The sequence below is a fragment of the Delphinus delphis genome, chromosome 15 (assembly GCF_949987515.2).
Source record: "Delphinus delphis chromosome 15, mDelDel1.2, whole genome shotgun sequence".
NCBI classification, from domain to species: Eukaryota; Metazoa; Chordata; class Mammalia; order Artiodactyla; family Delphinidae; genus Delphinus; species Delphinus delphis.
The window spans coordinates 70,449,654-70,465,959 of NC_082697.1; the positions used below are offsets into that span (position 1 = coordinate 70,449,654).

The 16,306-nt window shown below is 49.1% G+C and overlaps 1 protein-coding gene across 2 annotated transcripts in view; it reads left to right on the forward strand.

Moving 5' to 3' along the window:
* The first annotated feature begins 3,258 nt into the window (after positions 1-3,258).
* The window catches only part of KDM8 (lysine demethylase 8), a 45,943-nt gene continuing 32,895 nt past the window's right edge, over positions 3,259-16,306 (forward strand). Inside the window, exons 1-3 of one of the 2 annotated variants that reach the window (XM_060031942.1) lie at positions 3,259-3,543; positions 12,026-12,521; positions 14,859-15,025. In XM_060031942.1, the coding sequence (XP_059887925.1) occupies positions 12,054-12,521; positions 14,859-15,025 (635 nt within the window). In that variant the 5' untranslated portion in view covers positions 3,259-3,543; positions 12,026-12,053. The remainder of the gene's footprint in view (positions 3,544-12,025; positions 12,522-14,858; positions 15,026-16,306) is intronic. The other variant, XM_060031943.1, reaches the window with a different exon arrangement.

Sequence of the window (16,306 nt, forward strand, 5' to 3'; positions counted from 1 at the left end):
CTTTTAAGATCATCTTAGACTCACTAACTGAGGCAGTGAGGATAACATACCAAAGTGGAAGGAAGGCACAGAATAGGTAATTGACCAGCCCTAGGTCACTCAACCAATCAGTGGAAGAGCCAGTATGTGGGCGGTTTTCACATCATCTTTAAACAATTGGAGTAAATTAAACATCTCTTCTGTTGCCAAGCTAAATGTTGTTTTCCAGTTTGGAGTTTTGTTTGTGTGTATTTTAAATAAATGTGATAATTAAGCCGCAAACGTTCCCAGCACACTTGGATATATTAAAGTTACAGGCTGTTGATCAAATGGAGAAAAATCACGAACACGGACATAAATGAGTCCTTTTGTTTGTTCAGTGCCTCTTGCAGCACTCAGATGGGTCTGTCAGCTTGATGGCGGGGGAGTGAGGGGAGGTGGTGGATTGGCAAGGAGACTACAGAAAGTGAAACCCCATGGTGAAAGATTGTCGTTCTTTTCTTTTCTAAAAACATTTCATCTGTGCCTGTATTTCATCTCAACCAGCCAGTTTTGAAAACACAAACAAGCTGGCAAAAGGGCTGTTTCTCTCTGCCTGGCTGGCAGCACTTCACACTCAATGTTAAAGGCCAGAACCCCTTTCCTGATTGTGGAAGAGAATCAGAGGGTCCTTCTAGAATCAGGGGGTCCTGGTTTCGAATCTCCTTTGGTCCTTGCAGTGGGGCCTGTCTGGGCTCTTAGAGGCCAAGTGCCCCCCCCCACACACACACACTGTAGTCTCTGTCCATTCACTGTCAAATAAAAAAACAAAATCAGACTTAGTAAGGGGAGACTTTGATTTGAAAGGATGATTGCAAAGGGGGAAAGGGGCTATTGTAACAGAGGCAGTGCTGTGACCATAGTTCTGCAAGCATCTCAAGGATTAGGCAAAAGAATTTTCCTTTTATAAGAGGAGAAAAAGAGGCAAGAAGGAACCGGGAGGTTGGATGAAAGGGAGGCATGATGGGACAGGAGGTCAGGGAGTGTTTTATCCTGAGGCCGGTCTATTCTCAGGAGGGGCTGTCTGCAGGCTCAGGCTGAGAGTGGGCCAAAGTTCAGGGGCCTGGAGGAAGGAGAGAATTTAACCAAAGTTTAGTCAACAAGTGTCAACAGGGAATTCCCTGGCGGTCCAGTGGTTAGGACTCCATGCTGTTGCTGCTGACGTTGCGGGTTCAATCCCTGGTCGGGGCACTAAGATCCTGTAAGCCAAAAAAAAAAAGTGTCAACCGACAAAAAATGTACAACCTAAACACTGAGAGTTATGTTTTATTCGGGGACATTACTGAGGACTCCAGCCCAGCATATAGCCTCTCAGATAGGAACTGTTCCAAAGAAGTAAGGGAGTAGCCTAGACATATAGGAGTTTTTGTAAACAAACAAAACCTATGTAGTCAAACAGCAAAAGATTACTGCTAATCACAAATATCAGACATCTCATGTTAATGATTTCACTGCTTTTCCATGTTTGGGAAGATGCAAGAGTCTGGGCTCATTAAAACAATTCCTTTGATATGCATCTTAACTATCAAGGGCCGGTATCCTGTTTTTCTCCATCCTGAACTCTCCTCAGGGTGCACCGGTAGGTGTGGCTACAGTAGCTGACGGCTTGATGGCAGGCAACACTTTTCTCATCCACACAGGAATTTTGCTCAGAATGATTGGTGGAGACAAGCAGTTCAGCTAGTTACTTATGAGGCAAAGAACAGGGATTTGGAGGCTCTGTGGCTGGCCCTGTCATAGGTAAACGAAGTGGGCATCCATGAGTTCCCCTAAGTCACAGGAGGAATGGTGGTTCATTGCAGCAAGTACCTTTCCAGAACAAAAAAGGGTAAGGGGTCTTCCTCTAACCTTCACTGTTTCCAGGAGCACAGGGCTCAGGTAAAATTCAACGCTGTCATCACCCAACTGGGGATGATAATTATGATAGTACTATCTACAATTTTCATATTTTAAAAGTACCTCGGAAGTGCTTGGTGCGTAGTAAATGCTCAATAAATATTTGTGAATCTCACCCGTGAGATCTGGGAGGGCTGGGTAAGTTGATTCAGTGTGTTTTCTTTGGTACCAGCACAGTACCCAAGATCCACTGATCAGCTGAATTGGCCTTGAGCAAGCCTCAGTCTCCCTGACAGTACAGTTACTTTTTTTTTTTGGCTACACCACGCAGCTTGCAGGATCTTAGTTCCCCAACCAGGGACTGAACCTGGACCCTCAGCAGTAAAAGCACAGAGTCCTAACCCCTGGACCATCAGGGAATTCCCAGTTTCCTTGACTGTAAATAAGACATGATAATCTCCACCTCACAGGCTTGTGAAGAGAATTACATAATTTGGAGGAGTCTAGGGGGCCCAGACAATGCCTGACACATCTCTGGTAACCAGTGACAAAGACTCTCTCCTCAACTTAACTCTGGTCGGACTCTTCTGAGACCTCTTTGTAACTACACCTTGCCCTTGGGCTCTGTCTTTGATCTGCTTTGTCTAGTTTTAGCAAGAATTCTGCTGGGTCAGTTTAGCAAAAATCCCTTACCCTTCATATCTGATCAAAATCCTTATCCTTCACCCTTGATATCTTATCACCCTGGCCTGCCATCAGCAAAAAACCTGGGACCTTGGTTTAGCCAGAATTCCCCTTACCCATTATGTTTCCTCTTAATAAGTTTCCAACCACTGACCCAGATCCTGCTCCTTGGCTATCAATCTCCACTTGTCCTTGCTGTATTCAGAGCTGTGCTCCCTCGCTCTCCCCTATCACAACACTTCCGCCCCTCCCATCGCAGCAGTCCCAGTGAATAAAGTCTGACAAATACCACAAATAAATTTTTTTTTAACACCAGTAAATAAATTTCCCTCCTATTTCCACGTGGATTCCAAACGCAGTATGAGCAGAACTTTCTATCGCCTCTGTTCAATGCTTCAAAGGGCCTAGTCCTTGGAGACCATGGGGAGTGTGCTCAAAACCAAAACCCCCAGTGACGCCCACACCACTCAGCACCACGCTAGCAGGGGCAGAAGGACGGACTCTGGCTCCTAGCCCGCCACTCCGTACTGAAACCCTGAGTCCTCCTCACTCGCACAGGCCGTGGATGCAGCACTTGGGGGTGAACTTCGAAAAGTCAGGATCTGCGACTTTCCGAAAGTACGAGTATTTGACCACTTTATCTCACTGAGCCTCGATTTACCGCTCTCTAAAACAGAGAGAAAAATCCGAGTTGTACGATTAGATAAAATGGTAGATGTGATTGTACACGAAGTTATCGTTACAGAGGCAATCGCAGGTGTTACCCACTTGGAAACAGAAACCGAGGCGAAAGCCCAAGCCTAGGCTGTCGCTCCACCCTCCGGCTTTTAAACGGGGCGGGGCGGGGCCACGGCATCGATCACTCGGCGCTCCTCTAGGCACGCCTTGGTGATCGATACTCCTCGGGCAAGCCTCTGACTACTCGGAGACAGCCGGAGTATTCGGTCCAGAAGGAAAAGTCGTCGCCGGCCTCCGACGACTCGACACTGTCCAAACTCGAGACAGGTGAGTTTGAGCAACTCGAGAGGGCGGGCAGCTCTGGCTCCTTAGAAGCGGGGAGGCCGGGCTGAGAGGGGAGGACTGCGCAGGCGTAGCGTGAAGGGGTGAAGCAGGAAAGGACGGTCTCGCGCGTGCGCTTTGGGAAGCCCAGGGCGGCCCTTCAAAGCAGCGAAACGGAGCCGGGTGGTGGGGGGGTGGGGCAAGAACCTGGGGTAGCGCATGCGCTCTGAGAACGCAGGTTAGCCGTTCAACTCCAGCGCCTCCAGGGGTAGGAGGAAGGCCCTGCGCGTGCGTGGTGCGCTTCTTACGCCAGTCGTTTCTTTTTGCGCGTGCGTGAGACTAGGCTGTCGTGTCCCTGCGCGGTTCTTGGTGTCGCGTTGATGCGACTCTAATGCACTTGCGAGGCTTCCGATTTCCGCCGTGTTTGTAGTGGCAGGTGGTTGCCGGCTGACCCTCCCGGGCCAGTCGTCTTTTGTCGGTCTGGAGCTAGGTCGACTGGGCACGCTTAAACCATTGGGCCCCAAATGTGGACCAAGGGAAATGAAGCCCCGGGGGAGGCGCCGGGGAGGGAAAAGGTGTGAGACCTCGGGGTGGAGGGTTGGTGGGTTACGTAGAGCCCGCCCAGCCCGCTCGTCGTGGGGGACCCAGTGGGCCCTGTGCATGTGGCCGCCTGGAGGACGGGGGTGTCTAACTCGATAGGGGTTAATTCTGAGCGGAGATGGGTCACCGTGCCCAACAAGTTTGGAGTAAATCCAGGGGCAGGAGGTGGGCAGGTGTTGGGGCCACACCGACGGCCCAAGCCCAATCCTGTCTGCTCGTTACAAGACTGGGCAGCCTGGTCCCAGAAAGCCAGATTGAGGCCGACGTATTCTGGGAGGCGCTTTAGAGTTTTAAAGATAACTTAAGAGAATTCTGGGATGACTGCGGTGGCTTCCTAGAAGGCTTTATTTTATAAACGTCAGGAACCTACTTAACTAACAGCCAACCAAAGGCCAGCTTACATAATGCCCTCTATCTGGATGGTGAATTCATGAAGTCAGGACCTGAGTCGGGCTGTTGTCTACAGCCTGTAGTTGGCTTCTTGGTGTTTAACGTAACCAGCAAGAAGCCGTTTATGAAGTTCAGATTAGGCTGGTTTATAAAGCCAAGACAAAAGCCACTCTGAGAGGTTAGCTCGTACAACCTTGGTCTGACCCCCTTTTCAAGATGATTTCCTATGCCAACAAACAGTCCACTGAGAAGAGCAATTCTATGCTGCCTGTACCTGAGCTTCCTGTGGAAGCTGTCTCATGTCATGAGACCGGTACAGACAAGTGGCACTCCAGAAGGTCAGTTTACAAAGCCAGGACACACGACCACTCAGGACACAAGACCTTCCTCTGGAAGATTTGTTCATTTAATACAACCTTTTATAAAAGGCAATTCACCTCTACCCTCACCCCCTTCAAAAAAGCCTTATGTAACCAAGAAGAAGTCTTTTAAGACCAATACCTGTCTAGCCCTAGGAGACTGACTTTAAAGTGAGGATACAAGGCCACTCAGGCTTTTTCACATGGCCTGTGATTATGGGGACCATGGGTCTCAATGTGCCTGGAATAATGCCAGTTTATGATTTGTCCCTGAAAACTACTATCAGTACTTCCAGTATTCAACTTGTGTAAGATGAAATTCCTACGTGCAGAAATGGCAGTTCCAAACAGTGAAAAAAAAACATTGGCAAAAATGATGAGAGTAAAAGATTTTGCAAAAGAAAAACGTATATTTTACCAAGCTAAATAAATAAAAGGCTTATATATAGCATCCTGGTTTGTATGATAAATTCCGTAGTTAATCCACCTATACCTACTAGAAGGCTGTTTATGCAAGTTGCTTATCCCTTTTACGTGGAGCTCTGGGAAGCCAGTGTAAAGGCCAGTTTGCAGTCCCACTCTGAAAGACTGTTCACACAGTTTACCCTTGATTCCCTCCTCTGGAAGCCTCGTTCGTTTAATACAACCTTTTATTAAAAAAAGGCAGTTCAGTGAGGAACTCTGGGAAGCAAATCAGTAAAGCCAGGCCATGAGGCTACTCAGGCTGATACCTTACTCCAGAAAATTGCTTGATACAATTGTCAAGAAACCTTTCTATCAGACTAATGTGTGGGGAATGCTGGAAGCCTGATTTGTAAAGCCTGGACGTGAAGCCATTGAGAAAGGCAGCGTTATGTAGCCTCTGCCTGACCTTCAGTGGAAGGCCGTACCAACTGGTTGGTTGTTTGAAGGCTGCTGGTTACAGCCCACATGAGGCCAGCTCCTCTGGAAGGTTGTTTCACACAGCTGACAAGAAGGTGTTTCACCCAGCCAGGGAAGGACCTTGCTCCTATAAGGCCGTTTCAGATGGCTAACAGGAATCATGGAACATAGGTTTGTACAACTAAGACAAAGTCCAGCCTTCACCTGGCCCTCAGACGAGGGCCCAATATGTAATGAAGCCAGTTTTTAAAACAGGTCATGAGGCCACTTTGGAAGACTTTTATGTAACACGCTGTGGCTCCTCCTCGGAAGGCTGTGTGATTCGGCAACTAAAAGGCCAAATCATGAAAGATTCTGGGAGGCCGATGGAACCAAGCCATACATAAGACTACTCAGGTGGGTGGTGGCCAGCATGGCAGCTCACCGGGTTGCTACAGGCTGCAATTGTAAGCCCCCCCGGGAGACTAGTGTTTAAGATCAATCGTGAGATGCACAGGGCCGTTTCAGGTGGCTAACACAGAGGCAACCTGTAAAACCATTTTGAAAATGAACTCACAGCCATCCCGAAGCTCTCACCTCTGAAAGGCTGTGTCGTGCAGCATCAGCGTAAGTCTCTCTGAAGGCTTTGTTGTAAGACGTTCACTGAGGAACTCTGGATTCTATTTTATGTGGCCACGAAGAGGCTGTTCTGTACAGCCAGCTTGAGGCCCTCTCTCCCAGAGGGCTGGGCCACATGGCCATCAACCTGCGGCCCTCCCCTCAACCAGCTGGCGAAGCAGCACATCAGCCGCCTTACCAGGCCAGTTTATGAAAACCAGAGACCACCTTGGGAGGTCATTCTACAAAGCAGCACGTGGGGCCACCTTAGAAGCTGGCTTTGTAAGGCCTTTGCGAGGGACTATTTTGTAAGGTCACCCTGGGAGGCCAGTTTACAAAGGTTAAAATCTGTCCCAGGGAACTAGTTTATAGCCCATTTGAAACCCTCCAGGAGGCTATTTTCTAAGGCCACCAAGAGACCAATTTACAAAGTTGGTACATAGGCCCTAGCAGAAGCCATTTTTGTATTAAGGCAAACAAGTCGTCTTCTGGGAGGCCTTTTTGTAGACCTTTGTGAGAAGCCAGGATATGAGGCCTCTGAGGCCTTTTGCACGCTCAAGGTGAGATTTTTCGAAATTGCTTTATGAGACTCATGTGAGACACTCAGGGGATGAGCATTGAGGCCACCCAGGAAGGCCAGTTGGTGGGTCCACGTGCTGCTTTGCGTGTGGCTAGTGGATAAGACCATGCTGGAAGTCTGCACTGTGAACCTTTTTTTAAAAAATATATTATTTATTGATATTAGTATAGTATTTTTTAATAAATTTTTTAATTTTTATTTATTATTTTTGGCTGTGTTGGGTCTTCATTGCTGCACACAGGCATTCTCTAGTTGTGGCGAGCAAGGGCTACTCTTCGTTACGGTGCGTGGGCTTCTCGTTGCAGAGCACAGGCTCTAGAGTGCGCGGGCTTCAGTAGATGCAATACCTGGGCTCAGTAGTTGTGGCTTGTGGGCTCTAGAGCACAGGCTCAGTAGTTGTGGTGCACGGGCTTAGCTGCTCTGCGGCATGTGGGATCTTCCCGGAGCAGGGCTCGAACCTGTGTCCCCTGCATTGGCAGGCAGATTCTTAACTGCTGCGCCACCAGGGAAGCCCCGCACTGTGAAGCTCTTAACGAGACCAACACAAGACATTTATGAATCTTCTAGGAGGCTGGAGATAGAAATCATCCTGGCGGGCTTGGGCCAGGCCACTCAGGCTCTCTGAGTCCTGTCATGCAGTAAGCCAGCTGGGAAGGATATCCATTGTGAACCCGGGACTGAGCTGGGATCTAAAGCTGCAAAAGCTGATGCAGTCCTCATGCCCGAACATGAAGAGTGTCTGAGTGGACACTGCCACTTACTGTGAAGTTTTGGACAAATTGCTTAATCTCCCAACTCTCACTTCATTCATCTGTAAAACCTCACACTGTAGAATTGTGAGGGATATGTTAGATAATGTACATAAAACATGGAGCATTGGGATTTCCCTGGCTGTCCAGTGGTTAGAACTCCGTGCTTTCACTGCAAGGCCCCGGTTTTGATCCCTGTTCTGGGAACTAAGATCCCACAAACCGCGTGGCACAGAAAAAAAAAAAAAAAAACCAAAAAACATGGAGCATTGACATGGCGCATACGGAAGGGCACTGAGGTTGAGCTTAATCTCAGTTCTGTCTCTGCACAATCGATTGACTGTGGTCTGGACTTTTTTTTCTGGACTTTAGGTTTCTCATCAGCAAAATCGGAGGGTGGGGTTGCAGGGGAAATGATCACATACACCCCTGTCCACTTCACAGTATGTGAGGAACAAATAAAATTCGAAAGCGGTGCTGGGGATAGACTGCAGAACTGAGAAAAACTCTGAATTACTGCACTTACTTTAGGACAGGCCCAGGAAGAGGCACCTCAAAAATAACAAGCGAGAAGGGTACACCCTTCTCTTATGTGAAGTGATAGGGTTTTCTCATCTGTAGAATGGGGAGAAGAATAATTCCTTCCTCAGAGTTTTCTTGAGAGTTAACCCAGATGTGCAGCTTCATCATGTGCTGGCTTGTGATCTTGTGGCTCCGGTCCCTCGTTTATAAGATCATGGATTTGTGAGCTAGACTGCCTGAGTTTTAAATTCCTGCTCCACCTCTTATTAGCTGAATTGCTTTGGGACATCATTAACTTCTCTGCTTTAGCTTCCTTATCTGTAAGATGGAGATGATAATAGAGAGTTTCTGTAAGAATTAAGAGTATATATAAAGCGCTTGGAGCACTCCTGGCTTTACAGCAAACCTTTGTAAGTACTTTATCAGCTTCGTAGGGTCATTGTGGGGGTGAAATGAGGCAAGTATTCTGTCTGCTGAAATGAGCTGAAATGGAGCCCAGCAATAGGAATGGCTTGTCCGAAGCACCCTCAGGGACCATATCTCTAGCATCCCTCACACATCTTTGTTTCTCTGTCTACTGCTAACGTGTTCACACACATTAGAGCTAAAGGGAACCATGCTTTCTCCTCCTGTTCTTTGGTGTGAGTTATAGATGGAGTCCCAGCATGTCCAGGAAATCTGGTAGGAGTGTTTATTATCTATTGCTGCGTAACACATCACCATAAATTTAGTGACTGTAAAACAACACACGTGTATTATCTCTGTTTCTGTGGGTTGGGCGTCTGGACACGGTTTAGCTGGGTCATCTACATCAGGGTCTCTCACAAGGCTCCAGTTACGGTGTCAGGGCTGAGCTCTCATCTGAAGGCTCAGCTGGACAAGGATCTAAGTGCCTGTGGTTGTTGGCAAAATTCAGTTCCTGGAGGGCTGCTGGACTGAGGCCCTCAGTTCCTAGCTTGCTGTTGGCTCTAAGCCACCCTCAGTTCTTTGCCACATGGGCCCCTCCAACAGGGCCACTTGCTTCATCGATGCGTGCAAACCAAGAAGGCAGTAGAGAAAGTCTGCCAGCAAGATGGAAGGTCCAGTCTTATATGACCTGATCCCAGAAGTGGCATCTCGTCACTTTTGCCATCTTAGACCAAAAAGTAAATAGCTACACATACCAAACCTACACACCTGTTGGTTAGAGGCAAGTAATAATCATTTTCTATCGCTGATATAACAAATTATCACAAACGTGATGGCTTAAAACAAAAATTTGCTAGCTTACAGTTCTATAGGTTAGAATTTAAACATGGAACTAAAATCAAGGTCTCAGCAGGGCTGCATTCCCTTCTGGAAGCTCTAGGGGGGAATCCATTTCCTTACCTTTTCCAGCTTCTAGAGACCACCCACATTCCTTGGTTTGGGACCCCCTTCCTCCATCTTCAGAGCTGGCAACATTGCATTGTCTAACTATTCTGTAATCACGTCTCCCTCTGACTCTGACTTTAGCCAGGAAGGATCCTTTCAAGGACTCCTGTGTTAGGTTGGGGCCAGCCAGGTAATCCAGTATAATCCTATCTCACAGCCCTTATTCTTCATCACATCTGCAAAGTCCCTTTTGCCATGTTAGGTAACAGACTCACAGGTTCTGGGGATTAGGATGTGGACGTCTTTGGGGGACGTTATTCTGCCGACCACTCAAATCACAGGTCCTGCCCGTACTTAAGGGGGTTAGATAAGCGTGTTCGTAACAGCAAGCAGGGATCATTGGGCTCTCTTGCGCCTTAGGGTGACTTTCTTCCCTCACGAGAAGCGGAGCATGTGATGGGGCTTTATCACAGCAAGTCTTCGTTCTTGCCTTCACCATCCACCAGTGGCTCTTGAGTGTCAGTTACTTTTAAGGGTCAAATAAGGTTCTTTTATTATTAACCACAGAAACCCTGGTTGACATAAGCAAGAAGAAATTTCTTGGGAGACTGTGGGGCCCACAGAATCGACGGAAAGCTGGAGACCTGGGCTTGGAAAGGACGAGAACTAAAGTGCATCCTAGGAATTGCGGACAATAATTGTGAGGCCCTAGCAAGAATAGTCTGGTCCAGAAACTGCCACTAGGACAAAATGAAATGCCAGCTATCTCTGGTCAAGCTGACCTACTTAAAGTTCACATGCAAAGGAGGCAACTCATTGTCTAGCTTGGGTCACATACCCACCCCTTGGCAACATCCCACCAGACTGATCTCAGTGGGTATGATGGAATTTCTCAAAAGGAGATGGAGGTATGTTGTCAAGAAAGAGAAGAGGATTCTGAGCCACCAGAACTCAACAAATACCCTCTACTATGTTCTCTGCCATCTGTTTCCTCAATAATAGAAGGAAGTTACTGCTTCATTCAGGGCAGGATAACTGCTGCAACAAGCATCAACACCGTAGTGGCTAAACACAACACAAGTTTAGCTTTTGCTCCGGAAGCATTCCAGTGTGGATATTCCTAGTTGGGGGGCTGTCTTATGGCTCTGCCATCCCCTAAGGCCTCAGAGTCTTTAGCTTCCAGCCAGTGGATAGGGAAGGTGTGGAGGATCATACAGTGTTTAAGTGTTTATGGACCAGGCCTGGAAGGGGCATGCGTCACTTCCATTCATTAACTGGAACAAGGTGCTGTGGTCACATCTAATTACAAGTGAGAAATGGAGTCTAACTGTGTGCCCAGGAAGAAGATGGAATGGGCTTTGGTGAGCTTAAAGCAAGAGTTTGTTTTTGTAGATAAAGTTTTATTGGGACACACCATGCCCATTTGTTTACATACTGTATAAAGCTGCTTTCACACTACAGTGACAGAGTAGTAGCAACAGTGACTGTATGGCCTGCAAAGCCTAAAATATTTGATATCTGGCCCTTTACAGATAAAGTTTGTTGACCCCCAGCGTAGAGCAGTCTCTGCAAAAAGCATGATGGTCCCTATTTCTTAGTATCAGATGAGATAGGGCATATGGCAGCTGTTAGTATAATGCCTACAACATTGTAGTGCAGATAAATCACCGTAAGTTGAGCAGTAGAACCTATTCACATGTTAGTACTTATTCCTAGAGACTGGCCTGCCATCTGTATATGATGTGCAGGCTAAAGTCACTAAAGGCACCAACTGTGATAAACCTTTTCGTATAGGATTTATGTATTTCCAGGTTTCCTCCAGAGACGTTAAGATCTCATTCTTTCAGTAGTCCTAATTGAGTGCCTACTATGAGCTTGACTCTGCAAGAAGCTCAAGGGCTATTCAAACCCAAAACACTCTCAGAGCATCTTGGCAGGCTTCACATAGGGGATCATTTAAGTTGGGCCTTAAAGGTTGGATAGGAGTTTGCCAGAGAAGAGGGGTGTTGGAGGCATTTCAGACAAGAATAATACATGTTACTCTCTGAACAAATATGGGTCCGGTGCCCTCTGTGTGCCTAGTGTTACGCCAGGCCCTGAAGATGCAGTGGTGACACCAGACAGATAGGGACCCTGCCCTCACAGGTGCCCTCACAGGGCGGAGAAGACCATTGTTGAAGACTCAGTGCAGATGAGATGTGTGTTACATGGGACAAGTCCGGAAGGCTTGGTAACCTATAGGGGTCCAGGTCTGTGCGTGGTCTCTCTCTCAGTCTCTCTCTTTTCTTAGGAAAATAGTTTATATATTTTTAAAATTTCAGTGGTTGACATTTTGGCCACTGGATGTCATCACAGATCTAGCTTGTTTTCCCCCAGTCTTATTTTATGAAAATGTAGAACTGTAAATATGTAGGCATACAACGTGGTGTTTTGCTGTAACTTATCTTTCCCCCCAGCACTCATCGGACTGAGCCGGCTGGGCTGATGGCGGGGCCGGGCGCGCTCTGGGAGGCCCTCTGGGCACTCCTGCCCCGCACGAAGGAGGAGCTGAAGCTGGAGCTGGGAGAGAAGGTGGAGGGCAGCGTGGTGACACTGCTGCAGGAAGCCGCTGAGCTTTTCTACGGGGACAGGAGGCAAGAGTGTCTGCAGACCTGCGAGGCGCTGCTCGACTACTCCTGGGAGAAGCTCAACACAGGGCCCTGGCAGCACGTGGACAAGGGCTGGCGGCAGGTGTACTCCTTCAGCTGCCTCCTGAAAGCCGTGTGTCTGTGCGCGCCGCCGGGGGATGCTGCCTCCGTGGCCGCCGCCCTGAAAGCCTGCGACATGGGCCTGCTGATGGGGGCGGCCATCCTTGGGGACATCCTCCTTAAAGTCACTGCCGTCCTCCAGAAGCACCTGCTCTCTGGAAAAAGGCCTGCCCCCGGCCCGAGCCAGGAGCCGCTTGGCATAAAGGTATCCGGGGGCGGGGGGGGTGGGCAACCGCCACTGACCGCACCCAACAAAATCCATCAGCCCTGTTTTCCTAGAAGTCACAGGTCAGCTCTCCCCTGGGCTGAAGCCCCTGGCGTGCTGACCCCTTTGGTTGAAAAATGGCATCTCCATCGATTTGGAAATGGAACAGCCTCTTGTCTCAATTTTTTTTTTTTCCCAGTTTGTGCAAAAGCCGTGCCCCTTGGGGAGAGCAGGAGGGTGAAAGCTTTGTGGTTCCTGAGAGGAATGGCTCAGAGGGATTGTGTGGCCGAGCCCTGCAGCCAGCGGGAGCCCTTCTCTTTCAGCTTCTTCCTGGCCCCTTGGCTGAGGTGTCACCCACTTTCCTGGCTGCCTCTGTCTTTGTGCTGCTGAGTTTGGATGAGACACTACAACTCACGTGACTAATCGGTCCTGCCCCTTAGATACTTGGCCGTGTCCTCACTGGTGTTTAAGTGCATGTGAGTCACTGAGGGTGGTTTCCTCAGGCTTCACATCCCAGCACTGACACGCGGACCCACTCACAGCACCTCTGGGCAAGTCAGTCACCTCCTCTGAGCCTCAGTTTCCTTATCTGTGAAGTAGCAGAGTGCTGACCCCCGGAAAAAAAGGGCCGAGACTGTACTGGACACTGGGTGAGGGAGTTACGGGGTGTTTTCGACATTTTTCTAAATATTTTCATGTTTTCAGAATTCCCTACAGTGAGCATTATTTTTCTATAAGAATAATGCAAATGGATGTCATAAATACACCATACATGTAACTGAAATAAAAAGTGAGCCTATAAACAGGGAAGAGAAATTTGCAGCAAAGCTGTCAGAGAGGAGATATCTTTATTGTATAAGAATTACACAAATCAACAGGGGAACAGAAAAATCTGGGCCCCAGGAGGTGGAGAGACCAGACACACGAACAGACTGTTCACAAGGAGGAAACAGATCTGTTAAACATGTGGGAAATGTCCAACCTCACCTCTGGTTTAAACAAACAAACAAACAAAGCAGCCGTTCTTGGCTCTGAAACTATCAGATGAGATTTTATACAACACCCAGTGTTGCCAAGGGTGCCACAGGGCCAAGGGCATGGGGTGTTGGTGGACCTTTCAGAGGGTCGGGCAGACGTGCGGATCAAGGGACAAATATCTGTCCCCTTGGACCCAGGGGTTGCACCCACCCTTGCCCCGGCCAGGGCTGTCCCAAGGGATATGGCGGTGGCTTCATGGCCAAGGTGGTGTTCGCGGTCTGGAGCAGTGTATACAGTCAAGGGGGTGGGAGCTCAGGCTCTGAAGGCAGCTGCCTGGGTTCACATTCCTGTGCCACCCCCTGCTGCCTGTGCCACCTCCATTCCCCTGCCTGTAGGAGGGGCTTTGCTCGGCAGCCTTACTGAGCCCCAGCGGTGGCCCAGATGTGCCGGGAACCAAGGGCGTGGTCCAGACGCCCGTCCTGGAGCTGACATTCTAGTGAGGCTGTGAAAGAATGTCTTCTCCTAGGTGGTGAGAAAGGGGGGGAGGCTGCTTCAGACAGGGTGGTCGGGGAAGGCCTGTCTGACAAGGGAGTACAGGGAAGTCAAAGTCTACACTGGGGACAGTGAGAAAAGAAGAGGCAAATACAAGGCCTCGCACATCGCCTGCAGGGAAGAATGTTAGCTGTCGCTGCCGCCACTGCGTGAGTGTTGAGAACGGGCCTGGGGTCCAGCAGGGGGAGCAGAGGGAGGTGACAGGTGCCAGGCGGCAGTGCTGGGTGCTTTACGTGTGAGGTCTCGTCACCCAGTGGGGTTTAACGTGTGGGGAAATGGGCTCAGAGACAGTAACTTGTTCAGGTCCCTCAGCTGGGAGATGGTTAAGTAAATGATGAGGCAGCCACTCAAGACATTGCAAGGACTGAGTGGCAGCATGGAAACTACTTTAGAGAAATTATTGGACAGAAGAGGCAGAGTTGCTTATTCATCGTGAATCTTAGAGTGGATCAGAGATGCATATGTGTGGACAAAGTGGGAAAGGAACATACAGTAATGAGAAGAATCCTTGTATGTTAGATGGTGGAGTTTGGGATAGTAAGTTTTCCTCTATGAAAGCAATATATTAGTTTTATAATTAAACAAACATTTTAAATGAACCGGTAGAGAAGAAAACATCTTGGTATCGTGAAAGGTCAGTAGTCGCAGTAGCAGCAGTAAAACTGACAATAAATGTTAACTGTTATTATTGTTACTAATGACACCTCAGCTGTCTTACTACCATTGATGCAAATTCCTAGTGGAATGCCTCGAATTTTGGCCTTTCTGCAGTTGTTGCCATCTTGTTTTGTCTTTAATTTTGAACAGAAAGCAAGGAATGACCACGTTCCGATTCCAGATATGACGTCAGAAAGCACGGTGCCCCGGCTTCACTGTCCATCCCTCCAGTATTTCAGGAAGCATTTCTTGGATCCAGGGAGGCCTGTGGTCTTGGAAGGTGTGGCCAACCACTGGCCGTGCATGAAGAAGTGGAGGTGGGTGTCTGCTGAGGGCGGTGTGGTTCCTCTTCCCAATTTAGCATCCCCAGAGACCCCCAAATTCCTCCTCCCATCCCCAGGTGAATACAGCCCCACAGACACTTCACTGGCAGTGAAGTGAGATGGATGGCCGAGGGGCTAAACAGGCATTAAAGGCACAGTGCTCTGAAGCGATGCCAGAGGTTGTAAGATTCTTAGCTTCTACAGCTTGCCGGCCCTAAGCAGTTTTTAAGGAGTGCATCATGGAAGTCCAATGTTAAGTCCATTATGCAGTTTTGCAGGATCTCAGGAATTCTGTGGAGTTTCTTAGGGGTTCCTGAGCCTTGAGAGTAGAAATAAGAACCCAAGGGCTTCCCTGGTGGCGCAGTGGTTGAGAGTCTGCCTGCCAATGCAGGGGACACGGGTTCGATCCCTGGTCCGGGAGGATCCCACATGTCGTGGAGCAACTGGGCCCGTGAGCCACAACTACTAGAGCCCACTCAACTGGAGCCCGTGCTCCGCAGCAGGAGAGGCCACCGCAATGAGAAGCCTGCGCACCCCAACAAAGAGTAGCCCCCGCTCTCTGCAACTAGAGAAAGGCCGCAAGCAGCAACGAAGACCCAATGCAGCCAAAAATAAATAAATAATTAAAAAAAAAAAAAAAGAACCCAAGACAGCCCCACCCCCTCTGCGTGGGCTCCAAGGGCTCCTGTGTTTATTCTCTCCTCATGTCTGTTTCCAGTCCCTCCTCAGATTCATGGTGGCGAGGTCAGATCAGGCAGCTGGACAGTAGCCTAATTTTGAAATGAGGAGGCGTGTCTCAGGCAGGTGGATGGAGCCAGGCTGTCTCGTGGCAGTGGTTTTGCGGAGGGAGTGGTTCCCGCTGACACTTGTGTGCTTGACCACGCAAGGCGGGCACATGCCATGTCTTCCCTCATTGTCCCCTCCCTGGTTCCTGTGCGACGGGCACTGTCATTACCCACAGTTTGCAAACGGGGAACAAGGGCTCAGAGAGGTGAAGGGACTTGCCACAGGTCCCCTGGTGGGTGACAGGCAGGGCTGGACTCGGCACCAGGCCACCGGAGCTGAGGACCCAGGCCCCTCACCACCCCGCACTGTCCTCCACTGGCCCGAAGAAGATCTCTGCTTGTGACAGGGCGAGCAAAGAGCGAAGTTGAAAGGCGCTAGGCAAGCAGGGAAATAGAGCTGCCCAGCAAGAACCAGATTCATTGGTTGTATCTGCAAAGCTGCCCAGCGCCAGGTGGGCAGGTGACCTCGCCTCTCTTGCACCTGTGTCTC